This window comes from Helianthus annuus, chromosome 15 (genome assembly GCF_002127325.2).
Source record: "Helianthus annuus cultivar XRQ/B chromosome 15, HanXRQr2.0-SUNRISE, whole genome shotgun sequence".
Classification (NCBI taxonomy): domain Eukaryota; kingdom Viridiplantae; phylum Streptophyta; class Magnoliopsida; order Asterales; family Asteraceae; genus Helianthus; species Helianthus annuus.
In genome coordinates this window covers 35,830,082-35,845,849 of record NC_035447.2, presented here as the reverse complement: position 1 = coordinate 35,845,849, position 15,768 = coordinate 35,830,082, and the positions used below count along the sequence as shown (strand labels likewise).

The window sequence follows — 15,768 nt, the reverse complement described above, 5'->3', positions numbered from 1 at the left end:
CAATCTTTAAATATTTATCTACTAAGGCTACAGTTGTCCACCCTAAGAATTGAGCTCTAGTTGCTTTGTATGGTTTGTTCTTCATAATATGATTCAAGTAATCTTCTAAGAGCTCTTTTAAGATAAGGATATGTGTATTGAAGCATGAAAGAGTTTGTTGCAAACATATTTAACATGTTGAAAGCTCTTTTAAGATAAGGATATGTGTATTGAAGCATGAAAGAGTTTGTTGCAAACATGTTTAACATGGTCTTCAACATCATTTACTTTCTTGAATTCTTCAAAAAAAGATCTATTGTGCATCTCTGTTATACTTTCCTTTACTTCTCTCTGCAGGTCTGGCCTTGAGCATGGGTCGGATGGGTGTCGGCTTAGGACCAAAAACCTAAAGGGGCCCGTAAATTTTTTTAAAAAATTTCAATTATAGTTTATTTGTTTGAAGATTATTAATATTTATTACATTGGAATCACAAACATCTGGACTTATAGCTCAGTGGGAGAGCGCTGGTCATGTATACAAGAGGTCTATGACTCGATGCTACAATGTGGCAAAATATTTTCATTTTGTAAACATTTTTAATAGGGAACAATACCACTACGAGCCGTTTTTATTTAAAAAAAATGTTATCATACATGGTTACATACATCCATTTGGTCATTTGAACACCACCAAGGTAATAATTTTCTTATAACTTATTTGATTTTATCTTAATTAACTTTATAACTTATTTATTTTTTTAGATAAAATATTCTAAGTAATTTTACTTTTATATTTGATTAAATCACGGTTTACTAACATTTAAAAGGAATCAAAGCATAGAAATGGCAATAAAGAGGAACTAGGGCATAAAAATGACGGATCACAATGCGTTGGTTCTATTTTATTTACGTTTTAATATAAGTTTCGTTTAAATTGTAATTATGCGTGATAATGTACTAGTCATCTTAGCATAGACGAATAAGTCCTTAACTTTTTAATTTTTTTTTTATATTTCCTTTTTTAGGTGATTTTGTTAGCGTTTCAATATAGTTATATTTTACTATAATTTTTTATGTTTCAGTCTGAATTTGGCAAGTCTACACATCGCAATGCGTGTGCGTGGTTCGATGTTTGTACGTCTATTTTGTTCGGTTTAACGGTCCCATCACAACAGACGAGTCGACTTATGGGTATTTTATAACAATTATAGTTATATTATGGGTTTTTACCTTTTATATATGTGATTGATGAGTTTATATTATAGTGGGGTATGGCACATTTTCTTTATCCAGGGCCAAAAAGTTTTTTTTTAACATTTTCAAAGACAGGCTTGTCTCTCTGTAGCTATCCTTTCAGCCTGTTTTATCTTTAAATCCAGATATTCTTTTACATTTGTAGGCTTTGGAAAGTTTTGAAAAGATGGAAAGGTGAGCTGATTTGAATCATCTGAAAACTAGAAGGAGTGTATTTTTGAGGATACATATGACAGTTCTAAAGGATGTGCAGTGGTGATAAGGGTAGTGGTAGTTGATGGGATATATGTTGATAAGGAAGTTGGGTTTGATATTGAAGTGGCGATGGTGAGTTGTTTTGTGGTTGGTGGAATTGATGATATGGTGGTGGTGGTGATTTGTTTTGTGGTTTTGTCATTTTGAGTGGTGTGGCTGGAGTTTCTTCATCATCATCTTGGATGATAAACTTTTGTCTTTTCCCCCTGGTATAAGGTGTAGGTGCTTTTGATGGAGGATATGGAGTGTGGATTGGTGGATTTCGTTTTAGATAACCAATTGGAGTCTTTTATGAGATGGGATTTGCATTTTGTCAATGCCAACAGATGTTTGGATAGTTTGGGCGATGGATTGAAGAGCAATGGTTTGATGAGTAATGGCAATAGTGGCTTGGCAAGTCTAAGCAGTGGATTGAGGTACAATTTTTTTTTAAGTAAACTTCATTAGAAACCACCAAACCCCAAAACGGGGCGGCCACATGAGAACAAATTACATAATTACAAAGTTACACCACTCGGCACTCGGTCAAAGACATAGTCCTTGGTTTCAGTCTACTACGAATCCAAATATATCCAATCGACTTGATTTCACTAATGACATCTTCAACTCGAAATTGTATGTTGGAGAATTTAACACCATTCCTAGTTCGCCAAATACTCCAACACCCGATAATAATAATCCTGTAGAAAATCTCTTTAGCCACACCCTTCAATCCCACATGGTTATGAAGCTCCAAAATCTATCTCTCTAAACGTGTAGACAATAAATAGAGCAACTCTACACCTTGCCGCAGTGTACAACCAAACCCTACTCGCCACCAAGCAATATGTGAATAGGTGATTGCTCGTTTCTTCGCTCGAACCGCACAGAGGACATGAAGCATCTTCGATCTCGATATTTATGTCTCTAAGCTTCGATCCTCTAGAAATTTTCCCCAGTTTCAGCTCTCTATGCGAAAACGTTGCATTTCGTCAAAACCCATTTGCACCACTTCATCACATAATTTCCGCTATGGTCGACTCCTTTATTTAAGGCTCTTCTCATAGCTCCAATCGAAAACTCTTCTGAACCCACTCCAATCCATATCCACTTGTCTTCCATATCTTCCAAAGTGGCACCCCCAAGTCTCTCATAAGCCAATTTAATTCTGATATCTCTAGAAAACTTCCAGGATCGATCCTCCAGCTCCAATCTGTCTATCCTGATAGATCCATCTCCATTGTTACTTAACCTGCTGTCAACACTACACTTTTTGTTAGACTCAAGATTGAAAATATTAGGGTAAATATCTTTTAAGGGTTCATTAAAAAGCCAATGGTCCAACCAAAACGAAATGTTACTATCATTACCAACCACACTTTTAAAAAAGTTACGCAACAGGGTATCAAAAATTATCGTTCTGGAAAAATATTTCACAATGTTATTCCACACTCCACTTTGGCTTTTTTTTTATCGGGAGAAAGTCTCAGGTATTCCTGTTTTTGTGTATCGCCTCTACCACTTTCTTCCACAACTGATTTTTCTCAGACTTGTATCTCCATCCCTATTTGGAAAGGAGGGCTATGTTGATGTTCTTCAATTTGATCAGCCCAAGCCCCCGTCCTTTTTTGGAATAAACACCCGATCCCAAGCTACCCAATGCATCTTCTTATTTTCACCCGAGCCACCCCACAGGAACCTTTTAATAAGCGTCTCCAAGTCTTGAATTTTAAGTTTTTGAGAAGTGATATTATCTTGCCTTGCAGGTTGTTTTCTAGCAGCTTCTATTGAAGAACCTTTTTTTTTTATTTTCTATTTTTCAACTATTTCTTGTACCACTATGGCATTTTTGGCTTTTCTTGTATCTTTTCTTTTCTCTTTTTATAAAGCATTCTCCTTTGCCTTTTTGTTTGTAGATAACTTAGGCTTCTTTTGAGCTCTCTTAACTTGAGGAGGTAGTTTTTTCATTCCCTCTTCATTCTCCCCCTTTTTGGAATCATCAGGATACTTGGGGTTAGGAGTAGAGCATGTAGTCTGGAGAAGATGATCTTTGATGGCCTTTATCTCAGGTTGAGTATCTTTGTACCTAGCTTCAACCATATTTCTGATAAGTTCCATGTGTATGTCGTGGGTGGCGTCTGCAAATTGTTTTTGAAAACTAAGGATTGATTGAACCAAATGGCCATAAGTCTTTGACAAGATCTGCAGTGGTTGGTTAAGGTTTAGAGTTTTGCACCATGATTTTCAACATCTCCTTTACTTCATTAATGGAAGATTCCATCTTGGTAACCCTCTCCGTCAATTCTTGATATCTTAATCTATCACCTATATTAATAGGATCATCTGAATTCCCACCAGAGGTGATTGTATCTGGTTTTAGACCAGATGTCCATTGGTCTTGGTTCTAAGGACTTCCAACTGTTAATAAGTGTAATATTGTAGACTCGACAGTTGTTGCCTTCAAGGAAGTCTTAAAGATGTAACCACTATTCAGCTGTAAGACTGTTGTCCCTACAGTTAGTGGCTGCTTCACTTGAAAAAACTTGAAAGAGACACTTGTGACTGAAGAGGTGTACCTTCCTATGCTTGTGGGTTAGCAATGATCTCTGGACTTGATCTAGCCACTTGTTGGTGCATACTCTCAGTGATAGATGATTGAGAGGAACTAGGTCTGTTCAAGTCAGAGGCATTAATTGCATCAAGCAATGGTTTAATAGATGGGAATATTATGGGTGGTGGAGATGAAAGAGAATCAGCCCCGGGAAAAGGACTTGAGTATAAATGTTCGAGTGAATCATAGAACTCAGTGTTTAGTTCCCCTGTGCTTACAACATTCTCCTTTTGCGCGGAGAAGTGAGGAGTTTGGATGGGTTGAGATATCTTCATATGTTGAGAGGGAGTATCAACAGATGTTATAAGTGGCATTATGTTACAACAGGTCTCTCTGGTATCTCATCTTCCAGGGAGACCCTTTTGGTGCGTTTGGCTTTTAGAATGGGAATGGTCTCCGTGGAGATTTCTAATGTGGGTTCCACAATGTTAGGTTGGACACTATGGCCATTAAGAGCAGTGGGCTCGATAATAGATGTTGCCGCATTTTCTAAAATATTTCCTTCCTCAACCCCCAACATTTTCTAGACCTTTAGTGGTCATCATGCGAGTGAAGGTGTCATTTGAAAGACTTTTCATTTGAAGGGCTTTACCCTGTTCAAAATATTAGATAAAAGCTTAGAAGCCTTGGATACATGAGAAAGGCTTTGGCAGAACCTTTTTTATGGCTTTCACATTTCCTACCAAATCCATGAACAAAGTCTGGGATAGCTTGTAATTTGAATTTGTTAAAATAGCATATCCCAAGTACTGAGTTTTCAAGGGAATTTTATTAACATAAGTGGTTTTTGCTGAAAGACATACTAACAAGGTATGGAAGAAAACTTTCATTGCTGGTGGGAAGTTTGGTTTGAAAATTGTGGCCCCCACAATTTGTGTATCATACTTTTTATGAATTCAATGTGAAGGTCGTTTTTGGAGAAAGATTTCATACGTGACTCATCATTTAGGTTAAATGTAGTGAAAAGATCAGTTTGCCAAAGTCCGTCCCACTTAGTAAACCTCTATTTTAGGGATAGAAACCATTGTTTGATGTAAACAGTGGTTTTAAATGGAAAGCAGTGGATGAAATATCTATTGGCTAGTCAACATATGAATGAATCAAATGATAAAGAAACAGATGTTACTTGTGCAATATGGTAGACTTTGGTCAAACAGATTTAGAACCATAAAAACAGTGGTTTTGCTTCTTTGAATAGAATTTTTTTAGTGATTTTCATAACAACATTTTAATGAGTTTGTGCAAAATTTTGATATTTTCTATACAACATGTTAATGTTTTAGTATGAAGGACTAAAATTTCACTTTTAGTCCATGTCTAACATTCCTATTCTAGAGATCAAGCTTTCAGAAGTAGATGTATCTAAAGGTTTTGTAAAGACATCTGCTAGTTGGTCTTTAAATGGAACATGGTGGATGGAAATCAAACATTTTTCGTAACCATCTCTTACAAAGTGATGACAGATCTCAATATGCTTTTTTTAATGTGATGTAGGATTCTTGATGATATTTTAGGATCCTTGATTGTCCAGTGACAACGGTGTCTTTAAAGCAGTCATACCAAAACCAGGTAATTAGTTTTGAAGCTACAAAAGTTGGGTTGTGCAGCTTGCACCAGCAATATACTCTGCCTCTGCTGTAGAGCTTAAAACTATTGTTTGCTTTTTGCTTTGCCAAGATACCAATGCATTTCCAGGGAATTGGCACCCTCCTGATGTGAACTTTCTTGTGGTGTAGCAACTGGCAAAATCACCATCTGAGTAACCTGAAAACTCAATGTTTCCATTGGTAGGGTACAGGATACCAAGTGTGGGTGCACCTTTAAGATATCTAAAAATCCCTTTCACAGCTAATAAATGAGACTTTTTAGGTGATGCTTAGTATCTAGTACATACATAAGTAGCAAACATAATATCAAGTCTTGATGCAGGTAAGTACATCAAGGATCCAATCATGCACCTGTAAAGTGTCTGGTCTACTAAATCATCTTTTTCACCAGAAATAAAAGGTTTGTTTATACACATGGGAGTGTTGCATGGTTTACATTCATTCATATCAAATTTCTTCAAATGTATTTTAATATATTTATTTTGATGAATAAAAGTTCCATTTTCAAGTTGTTTTACTTGTAAACCAAGAAAACATTGCAGCTCACCCATGGCACTCATTTCAAATTGAGTTGTCATTTATTTTCTAAAATCATCACACATTTTGTCACATGTGGATCCAAAGATGATATCATCCACATAGATATGAACTATTAGCAGATCCTTCCCTTTCCATTTTATATAAACAGGGTTTTATCAATTCTACCACTTTTGAAGTCATTAGATAAAGGGAAAGTGGATAGAGTATCATACCAGGCTCTTTGTGCTTGTTTCAGTCCATACAGAGCTTTGTTTAGTTTGTAGACATGTTCGGGATGGAATGTTTCCTCAAATCCTGGTGGTTGACACATATAGACCTCTTCACAGATTTTTCCATAAAGAAAGGCACAATTTATATGCATCTCATACACCTTGATGTTATGGTTAACAACAAAGGCCAAGAAGAGTTTAATGGCTTCTAACCTTGTTACAAGAGCAAAAGTTTCATCATTGTCAATGTCTTCTTCCTGTCTGTATCCTTGAACCAAAAGCCTGGCTTTGTTTTTGACAATTATACCCTTTTCATGAGTTTTGTTCTTGAAGACCCATTTTGTGCCAATTGGACATGTGTCATTTGGCAATGGAACAAGTTCCCACACTTGTTGTCTTTTAAACTAAATGAGTTCTTCTTGCATGGCTTCTACCCAACTATTGTCTCTCAAAGCTTCTTGGTACTTGACATTTGGGTTAATGACAGAAAACCAACAAAGAGGCAGATATTAGAGGTTTGATTTCTTGTGAGCACACCATCATTGATGTTTCCAGTGACTTGATCTGGTGGATGAAATCTGATAAACGAATAGTTTCCGGTGTATGGAATTATGGAATTTTGAGGTGTGGGGCATAAATGGGATCAGTGGTTTGACCACTTGTTTGATCTGTGGTTTGGTGTTGACTTTGGTCAACAGTTGTTGTAGTTGTTTGATAGGTGCTTTGAGAAGATGAACTTTGTGGTGTATAAAAGATTTTAAATTGAGAGGGAATCATAATATCAAATTTGTAATCTTGTTGAACATCTTTTGGTACACCTGTATCAACCAAATTAGTGGTAACATCATCAAAGTCAAACCTATAAAGATCAAACAGTTCTGCAGGGTTTGCATGGATTTTCAATGAAGAAAGTTCATTGAACTTTACATTCATAGTCTCTTCTATACTCATGGTCCTTATGTTAAACACTTTATAGGCCTTGACTGTATAAAAGTATCCCAAGAAGTAACACCGCAATCTACTTTGGCTGCAAATTTTGAACCTGAATCTTTGAGATTTAGAATGAAGCATGGGTAGCCAAAGACTTTGAAAAATGAGATAACTGGTTTGACATTAAACAGAATTTCATAGTTAGTCTTGATGTCTACGGTTAATCAAAACTTTGTTTTAAACATAACATGCAGTGTTAATGGCTTCTGCCCAAAAGGACAATGGAAGACCAGAATTTGCAAGCATAGTTCTGGCAGCTTCAATTAAGGTTCTATTTTCCTTTCTACCACCCCATATTGTTCAGGTGTTCTTAGAACACTGATTTGTCTCACAATTCCTTTTGACACACATAACTCATATAACTCCTGATTTCTAAATTATGTTCATTATCACTTCTGAAGATTTTTACTGGAAGATCATATTGTTTTTCAACTTTTGTGACAAAGTTCTTTAAGATACCTGCAGTCTTATCTTTAGAGTGTAAAAACTAAGTCCATGTATATCTAGAAAAATCATCAACTGTAACAAGACAATATCTCGTTTTCCTTAAGCTCATGATTTTTACAGGGCCAAACAGATCCATATGTAGCATTTGTAAACATTGGGTTGTTTTGGACTCATCAATTGATTTGTGTGACTTTGTGTTGTTTTCCTTTTAAACAGGAAATACAATGTTCATCACATTTGAACACTTTGGTTGGGAGACCTCTAACAAGATTTTGTCTTGAAAGAGTGTTAATAGTTTGTAAATTAACATTTCCCAACCTCCTACGCCACAATTCTATTTCTTTTGTTGATGCAACAGAAAACAAGCAGACATTTGGCACAAAATTATCTTTTAACATTTCCACTACATAAACATTGCCACTTCTGTGAGCAACAAGTTGTGCAGTGATGTCAGCTATAATTTTGTCAATCTTTATCACTACTTCTGGTCTAACAATTTTACTAGTTTTCTTAGTGAAAAATGAGCCTACCCTTTGTCACTCATTTGTGAAACACTAAGCAAAATGAATTTTAAGCTATCAATAAAATTGACATTTTCAAATTTTAGCATACCAGCTTGGACAGTTCCCGAACCCAACACTTTACCTTTTGAGTCGTTTCCAAAAGATATATCATCTCCTCCATGAGCAAAGAAGTTTGAGAGTAGGGTTTACATTCTGTCATGTTCATGGGGCCTCCACCACCTATATACCATAGGCTATTAAGGCATGTAGAAGCTCCTTTAGTGGCAACCATTAATGCACAATCACTATCACATTCAGTGGAATTCCAAGGATCATTGTTTGTCACACCCTCTTCATCAACCTTTTCACAAGCAAATGTTTGTACTAGCTTGATTGCCTTGTCAACATCATCAATAAGATCTTTGGTATCAGTCATTTCTTCTTTGGATTCAACTTTTTTTGGCAATAGATTCAAGTGCCATAAAACAGAAATTCACAGGTACATCAACTGATTATGCCATGAGAGCAAAATTTTCATATGAAAGATCCTCGGGCAAACTACTCCAATCAACAAATCCTTGTGTGAAGAAACTTTGTTGTTTGGCCTCTGCAGGTGCAGGGGCTGGAGGTCCTTGAACTTGTGAAACTGGTACTTGAACATATTGGACTTGAGGAATAGTGGCTTGAACATATTGCACATGGACATGGTTCAAAGATTGTGCAAGATGTGCAGTGTTTTGAACATTGGGTCCAAGGGTATTTTGGGAGTTTTGGTAAAAGTGTTGTTGATTGCTAGATTGAGGTCTTTGTTTTGGATAGGTTATCATAGGTTCAGAATTACTTATCTGACTTCTACACTCCCTAGCGAAATGACCCAATCTATTACACTTATAACATTTTATCTTAGATTTATCCAACCCTACCCTTGACCTACCATGTAACCATGGATACTTCCTACCAGTTCTTTTGTAGAAATTGTTTTTTTTTTTTATCACTGAGTAGAGCCAATTGATGCAAAATGTCCATTTCCTCTAAGTAAATGGGATCAATGTGTCGTAGATCATCAAGAACGAAAGACAGGTTATCAAGACTTTGACCATCACCATTTGCTATAAGAGCAAAGTTTGGAGAGCATTGATCAGAGATAATCCCAGTGGATATGTCAATATAATAATCATAACCCTGATCATTTATTGTTCCAGGTGATGATGATTCTTGACTCAAAAGTGTTGTGCTGCCAAAGACATAGTCATCTGACACTTTTCCAGTTTCCTAGAGTTTCTTCTTCTGGATAAGCTCTCTTTCAAAGGTTAAGAGCTTACCATGAAGTTAAGTCAAGGTTATGTCCTTGAAACCTGGTATGGTTCTCATCACAATAGCAATAGTATCCCACTTTTCATGTAGTGACTTAAGAAACCTATTACTCAAAGTGGAATTGGAAAATTCTTTATTTACCAATTTTAGTTCACTAATCAAACAGGTGAATCTCTCAAATTATTGAGTCAAGGTCTCTCCCATAATATGACTAAAGGTCTAATACTGTTGGTTGAGAATTTCATGGGTGTTTTCAATTACATCCTTTGTTCCACCGAATTATTGTTTTAGAGCATCTCACAATTCCTTTGCACTATTATAGTGTAAGAATCCAGCATATATTTCGTTTGGTAGAGTCATAACAACAATACTGAATGCTTTTGCATCTAACTCAAACTTTTGAAAATCCTGCTCAGAATACTTTTCTGGTTTCTTTGGTTCTTGAACTCTTGGATCTTCGGTACTAGGTACCATTAGAACACGTGGTGCGAATATAAAGGACTTCTAACATCAAGTGTTCTGTTGAGCAAGAACATCGGCCATTCGGCGTTGCCATATATTGTATTCTAATCTGACAAACATCGGAGGTTTCTTACTGAAACCAGTGTTGTGGGGATCGTTACTGTTTTGAGACATCCTTTTGATCTTTTTGAAAACAGAGTCTCGTTCAAAAACTTTGTGAATTTAATACATTACCTCAGTAATTCGATTCAACGAACAATTGGTTACCAACTATATGAGCTGATCTTTTTCTGTTAAATCAAATTTAATGTGAGCTAGCTCTGATACCAATTGTTAGGATCTTAGTTTGAGTTTGTGTGTGTTTTGGAACAATGAAATGTTGGCAAATTATATGAATTATAAATGGAAATAAAATTAATGTGGTGGAATTAAATACAAACACAAACTTGGAAAGTTATCATATTGTTTTCAATTATAATCAAAAGATTACATATAAAAGTACGACTATCATTCCCCCTTAGCCTGATCACTACACTTTGTTCGAATAAAAGGAATGTTTTGTGTGATAGTGATAAATAGATCTCTAGCAGGTGAGATCTACTTATAGGAAGTACAAAAATCTTTTAGTTAACAGGGTTGTGTGACTGGCAACGGTAGGAGTCTTTGACGAAACACTACTGAGGTGGCGTGCGTGTATGTTTGATGGTGGCTAAATACTTTAGAACGGTTATAGAAACAAAATATTAAAATCTCGTTGGTTACGAATATAAATGGATGGTAACGGTTTCATCTTTCCAATCAGAATTTATAGAACGGTAATAGTTCTAGAAAGCTAAGGGGCTGTTTGGGAGGGTGTTTGGTTTGTTTAGTGGACATATCTGAATGATTCCATGGCCTCTGACCGATTCAGATTTAAAAACATCCCTGAATGAGAGCTGAATGAGAAGTTGACCTAAATACCCACGCACGTCACACGTTCCTCTCATCTGCTCCTCTTCTCCTCTTCTGGGCGATCACGCAAACCACCACCATCCAAGCACATCAAGACTTCGACGATTCCAAGCAAATCTGCTCCTCTTCTCCTCTCACCTGCACCTGCAGAGGCTGGAGGTCCTTGAACTTGTGAAACTGGTACTTGAACATATTGGACTTGAGGAATAGTGGCTTGAACATATTGCACATGGACATGGTTCAAAGATTGTGCAAGATGTGCAGTGTTTTGAACATTGGGTCCAAGGGTATTTTGGGAGTTTTGGTAAAAGTGTTGTTGATTGCTAGATTGAGGTCTTTGTTTTGGATAGGTTATCATAGGTTCAGAATTACTTATTTGACTTCTACACTCCCTAGCGAAATGACCCAATCTATTACACTTATAACATTTTATCTTAGATTTATCCAACCCTACCCTTGACCTACCATGTAACCATGGATACTTCCTACCAGTTCTTTGTAGAAATTGTTTTTTTTTTTATCACTGAGTAGAGCCAATTGATGCAAAATGTCCATTTCCTCTAAGTAAATGGGATCAATGTGTCGTAGATCATCAAGAACAAAAGACAGGTTATCAAGACTTTGACCATCACCATTTGCTATAAGAGCAAAGTTTGGAGAGTATTGATCAGAGATAATCCCAGTGGATATGTCAATATAATAATCATAACCCTGATCATTTATTGTTCCAGGTGATGATGATTCTTGACTCAAAAGTGTTGTGCTGCCAAAGACATAGTCATCTGACACTTTTCCAGTTTCCTAGAGTTTCTTCTTCTGGATAAGCTCTCTTTCAAAGGTTAAGAGCTTACCATGAAGTTAAGTCAAGGTTATGTCCTTGAAACCTGGTATGGTTCTCATCACAATAGCAATAGTATCCCACTTTTCATGTAGTGACTTAAGAAACCTATTACTCAAAGTGGAATTGGAAAATTCTTTATTTACCAATTTTAGTTCACTAATCAAACAGGTGAATCTCTCAAATTATTGAGTCAAGGTCTCTCCCATAATATGACTAAAGGTCTAATACTGTTGGTTGAGAATTTCATGGGTGTTTTCAATTACATCCTTTGTTCCACCGAATTATTGTTTTAGAGCATCTCACAATTCCTTTGCACTATTATAGTGTAAGAATCCAGCATATATTTCGTTTGGTAGAGTCATAACAACAATACTGAATGCTTTTGCATCTAACTCAAACTTTTGAAAATCCTGCTCAGAATACTTTTCTGGTTTCTTTGGTTCTTGAACTCTTGGATCTTCGGTACTAGGTACCATTAGAACACGTGGTGCGAATATAAAGGACTTCTAACATCAAGTGTTCTGTTGAGCAAGAACATCGGCCATTCGGCGTTGCCATATATTGTATTCTAATCTGACAAACATCGGAGGTTTCTTACTGAAACCAGTGTTGTGGGGATCGTTACTGTTTTGAGACATCCTTTTGATCTTTTTGAAAACAGAGTCTCGTTCAAAAACTTTGTGAATTTAATACATTACCTCAGTAATTCGATTCAACGAACAATTGGTTACCAACTATATGAGCTGATCTTTTTCTGTTAAATCAAATTTAATGTGAGCTAGCTCTGATACCAATTGTTAGGATCTTAGTTTGAGTTTGTGTGTGTTTTGGAACAATGAAATGTTGGCAAATTATATGAATTATAAATGGAAATAAAATTAATGTGGTGGAATTAAATACAAACACAAACTTGGAAAGTTATCATATTGTTTTCAATTATAATCAAAAGATTACATATAAAAGTACGACTATCATTCCCCCTTAGCCTGATCACTACACTTTGTTCGAATAAAAGGAATGTTTTGTGTGATAGTGATAAATAGATCTCTAGCAGGTGAGATCTACTTATAGGAAGTACAAAAATCTTTTAGTTAACAGGGTTGTCTGACTGGCAACGGTAGGAGTCTTTGACGAAACACTACTGAGGTGGCGTGCGTGTATGTTTGATGGTGGCTAAATACTTTAGAACGGTTATAGAAACAAAATATTAAAATCTCGTTGGTTACGAATATAAATGGATGGCAACGGTTCCATCTTTCCAATCAGAATTTACAGAACGGTAATAGTTCTAGAAAGTCTAAGGGGCTGTTTGGGAGGGTGTTTGGTTTGTTTAGTGGACATATCTGAATGATTCCATGGCCTCTGACCGATTCAGATTTAAAAACATCCCTGAATGAGAGCTGAATGAGAAGTTGACCTAAATACCCACGCACGTCACACGTTCCTCTCATCTGCTCCTCTTCTCCTCTTCTGGGCGATCACGCAAACCACCACCATCCAAGCACATCAAGACTTCGACGATTCCAAGCAAATCTTCGCTCACAACCAGGTAAGATCTTTGTTCGATCTCTGTACGATCGTTGTGTGTGTGATTTGAAAGCTAGGTTATTTTTATAAAGAATTGATTTGTTAAGATATATGTTCGATTTGTATGAAGTATTGATTTGTTAGAAATCTAGGGTTTTTAATAAAGAACTGATTTATTAACCTTGACTGATAGTAATAGGTGAATAGTATGGAACTCATAGATGAAGTTCATTGTTAAGTTAAAAACCATCAATACCAAACTTTGAGGTTTGAACACCCCTAATTATGGTGCATAACTTGCCTTTTGAATGATGTCTGCACCTAACCGTTCATCTGCGTCCTCGATCGTTTCTTTAATAGCTGGAACTAATTATGGTGCATAACTATACCTTCTTCAATAGCAGCGAAAGTTGCATTTTTAGCATCTTCAATTCGTAGCTTTCGGTCTTCTAATTCGGTTTCGGTTGCAACATAGACTTTAATAACAGCAATTCCACCTGATAGCTTTGTGAGTCTTTCTGCTAGTTTCTCAGTGTCGTAAACAGAGTCGATCTCAGATAATTCCTTTTTGATCTGGGCGATTCGAGATTGAATCTTGTCCTTTGTTACCGCGTCAGCAATGACGGTTATTGAGTATAAAGTATAAAGTCTGAGCATTATGAAGCGATTAGCTGCACTAAAAGTATAAAGTCTGATCATTATTGCAGCCATTCCTTAACGCTTTTCTTTTTTCATGTTAATTTTCTTTTTCTTGATTACACTCTGATTTGATTATACCTTTTTTATTTCTGTTGCCATTTATGGTTAATGAAGTGATCGGGGGTCAAGAAAAAACATGGTGCACTCAGTGGTTACTACACGAGCATTGGAAGAAGACAATGACTTAAACACGTCGTCCATAGGTTCCTATAACTTGTTCCCGGCGTAAACCTTTTATCCGCTATTAAATTTTTTTATTACTTTACTTTTTCCTATTATAGTAGGCAACCATATTTGTAAATGTGACATATTTTCATTTATATTAGTATTATGGTGTTCTACTTGTAGGTTACTTTTGCCTTGATTGAAATGGGTGTTACAAACACCAATATAGACGCTAGAGCATTCGCCAAAGATTTGGAAAAGATCTTTTCATCTATACAGGCATGCATTCATATGTTTGTGTCCCCGTTTATGAACTATTATAGCCTGCAATATATGTAAATACATAGATAAAAGTTTTTCTGGTTTTCAGGATTTGGATACAGAAGTTGTTGTTGCTACAGCCACTCGAACAGATACAAATGCAACTGTTATATCAGCCAATTTAGTTGTTGATGAAAGGCAGATGAATGCACTGTTTCTTGATGTGGTAAGCCTTAGCATCTAATTATAGTCCAACTTTTTATATATTTTAGCTGCGTATAACTCTGTTTGTGTCTTAAAATTGTCAATAGGTACGGGTCAGTGAGTTATACGGGTTAAGATTCCCTCGGGAATTTGAACTGTTAATGAAACAACTCTTGTATTTTGATCGCTACACTCGATTACTAGCTCCCAACATGAACATGCTTCAAGATCAAAGGATTACGATTGCCTCAAATAGAAGAACTACCAACTGAAACATTTACTAGTCTGCCATTGAGAATCTTCATCCGTATATGGCAATAGTACTCAAGTAAATACTTGCAGAAAGCTGTTATGTAAAGAATTAATTCATGTAATGCAAATGTACCATCATGTGGAATCATAATCCTAAGGGTGATACGTTAAACCTTACATGTGTACCGGCTTGTAAATTCCTACGATGTTTGTTGATAGCGAGTCGGGTCATTTGAGTGGAAGCCTATATGGCTAGCCTGAAGCTAGGGCTATCCAAAGCGCTTGTCGCTTGCTTGGAAAATACGCATTCGATTTCCCGCTCGGTTGTAAACGAGCTGATCGGATTGGTTTGTAAATGACCGAGCCAAGCACGGGCAAAGGTCCGCTCGGCTCGGCTCAAATTAGAATAGTATAATACAATTCAACGTCCTTGAGTTAAGGAATGCCATTGGGTTTGAAAGAAAAAAAAACATATCAACATAAAATAGTTCAGAGGGGTAAAGTAGTCAATGTGCATAGTCATTTAGGGGTCCAACCAAACAGCACTTATTGGCTCAGCACTTACTGGTTCAGAGTCTCTTACCCATTCAGACCTCTTACTGGTTCAGCATTTACCCATTCAGAGGTTGTCAAACAGCCCCTAATGCTTTAATTTATATTTTCAATTCAGACCTAGAATATTAGACAATTTACAAAATAAATCTTTAGTTTAGTTTTA

At 36.3% G+C, this 15,768-nt stretch overlaps 1 protein-coding gene across 3 annotated transcripts; it reads left to right on the top strand.

The window, feature by feature from the left end:
* Positions 1–13,208: 13,208 nt before the first annotated feature.
* Positions 13,209–15,224, top strand: LOC110911689 (uncharacterized aarF domain-containing protein kinase At5g05200, chloroplastic-like). Of its 3 annotated transcripts, none has more exons than XM_035983772.1 (5): positions 13,209–13,491; positions 14,283–14,371; positions 14,517–14,612; positions 14,704–14,820; positions 14,906–15,224. In XM_035983772.1, exons 3-5 carry the CDS (start codon positions 14,538–14,540, stop codon positions 15,068–15,070), a joined length of 357 nt encoding a protein of 118 aa, XP_035839665.1. In that variant the 5' UTR covers positions 13,209–13,491; positions 14,283–14,371; positions 14,517–14,537; the 3' UTR covers positions 15,071–15,224. The 3 variants fall into 3 exon arrangements, with proteins under 3 accessions (XP_035839665.1, XP_035839664.1, XP_022012011.1); XM_035983771.1 differs by having other exon boundaries at positions 14,283–14,393; XM_022156319.2 differs by lacking the exon at positions 13,209–13,491 and having other exon boundaries at positions 14,267–14,393.
* The last annotated feature ends 544 nt before the right edge of the window (positions 15,225–15,768 follow it).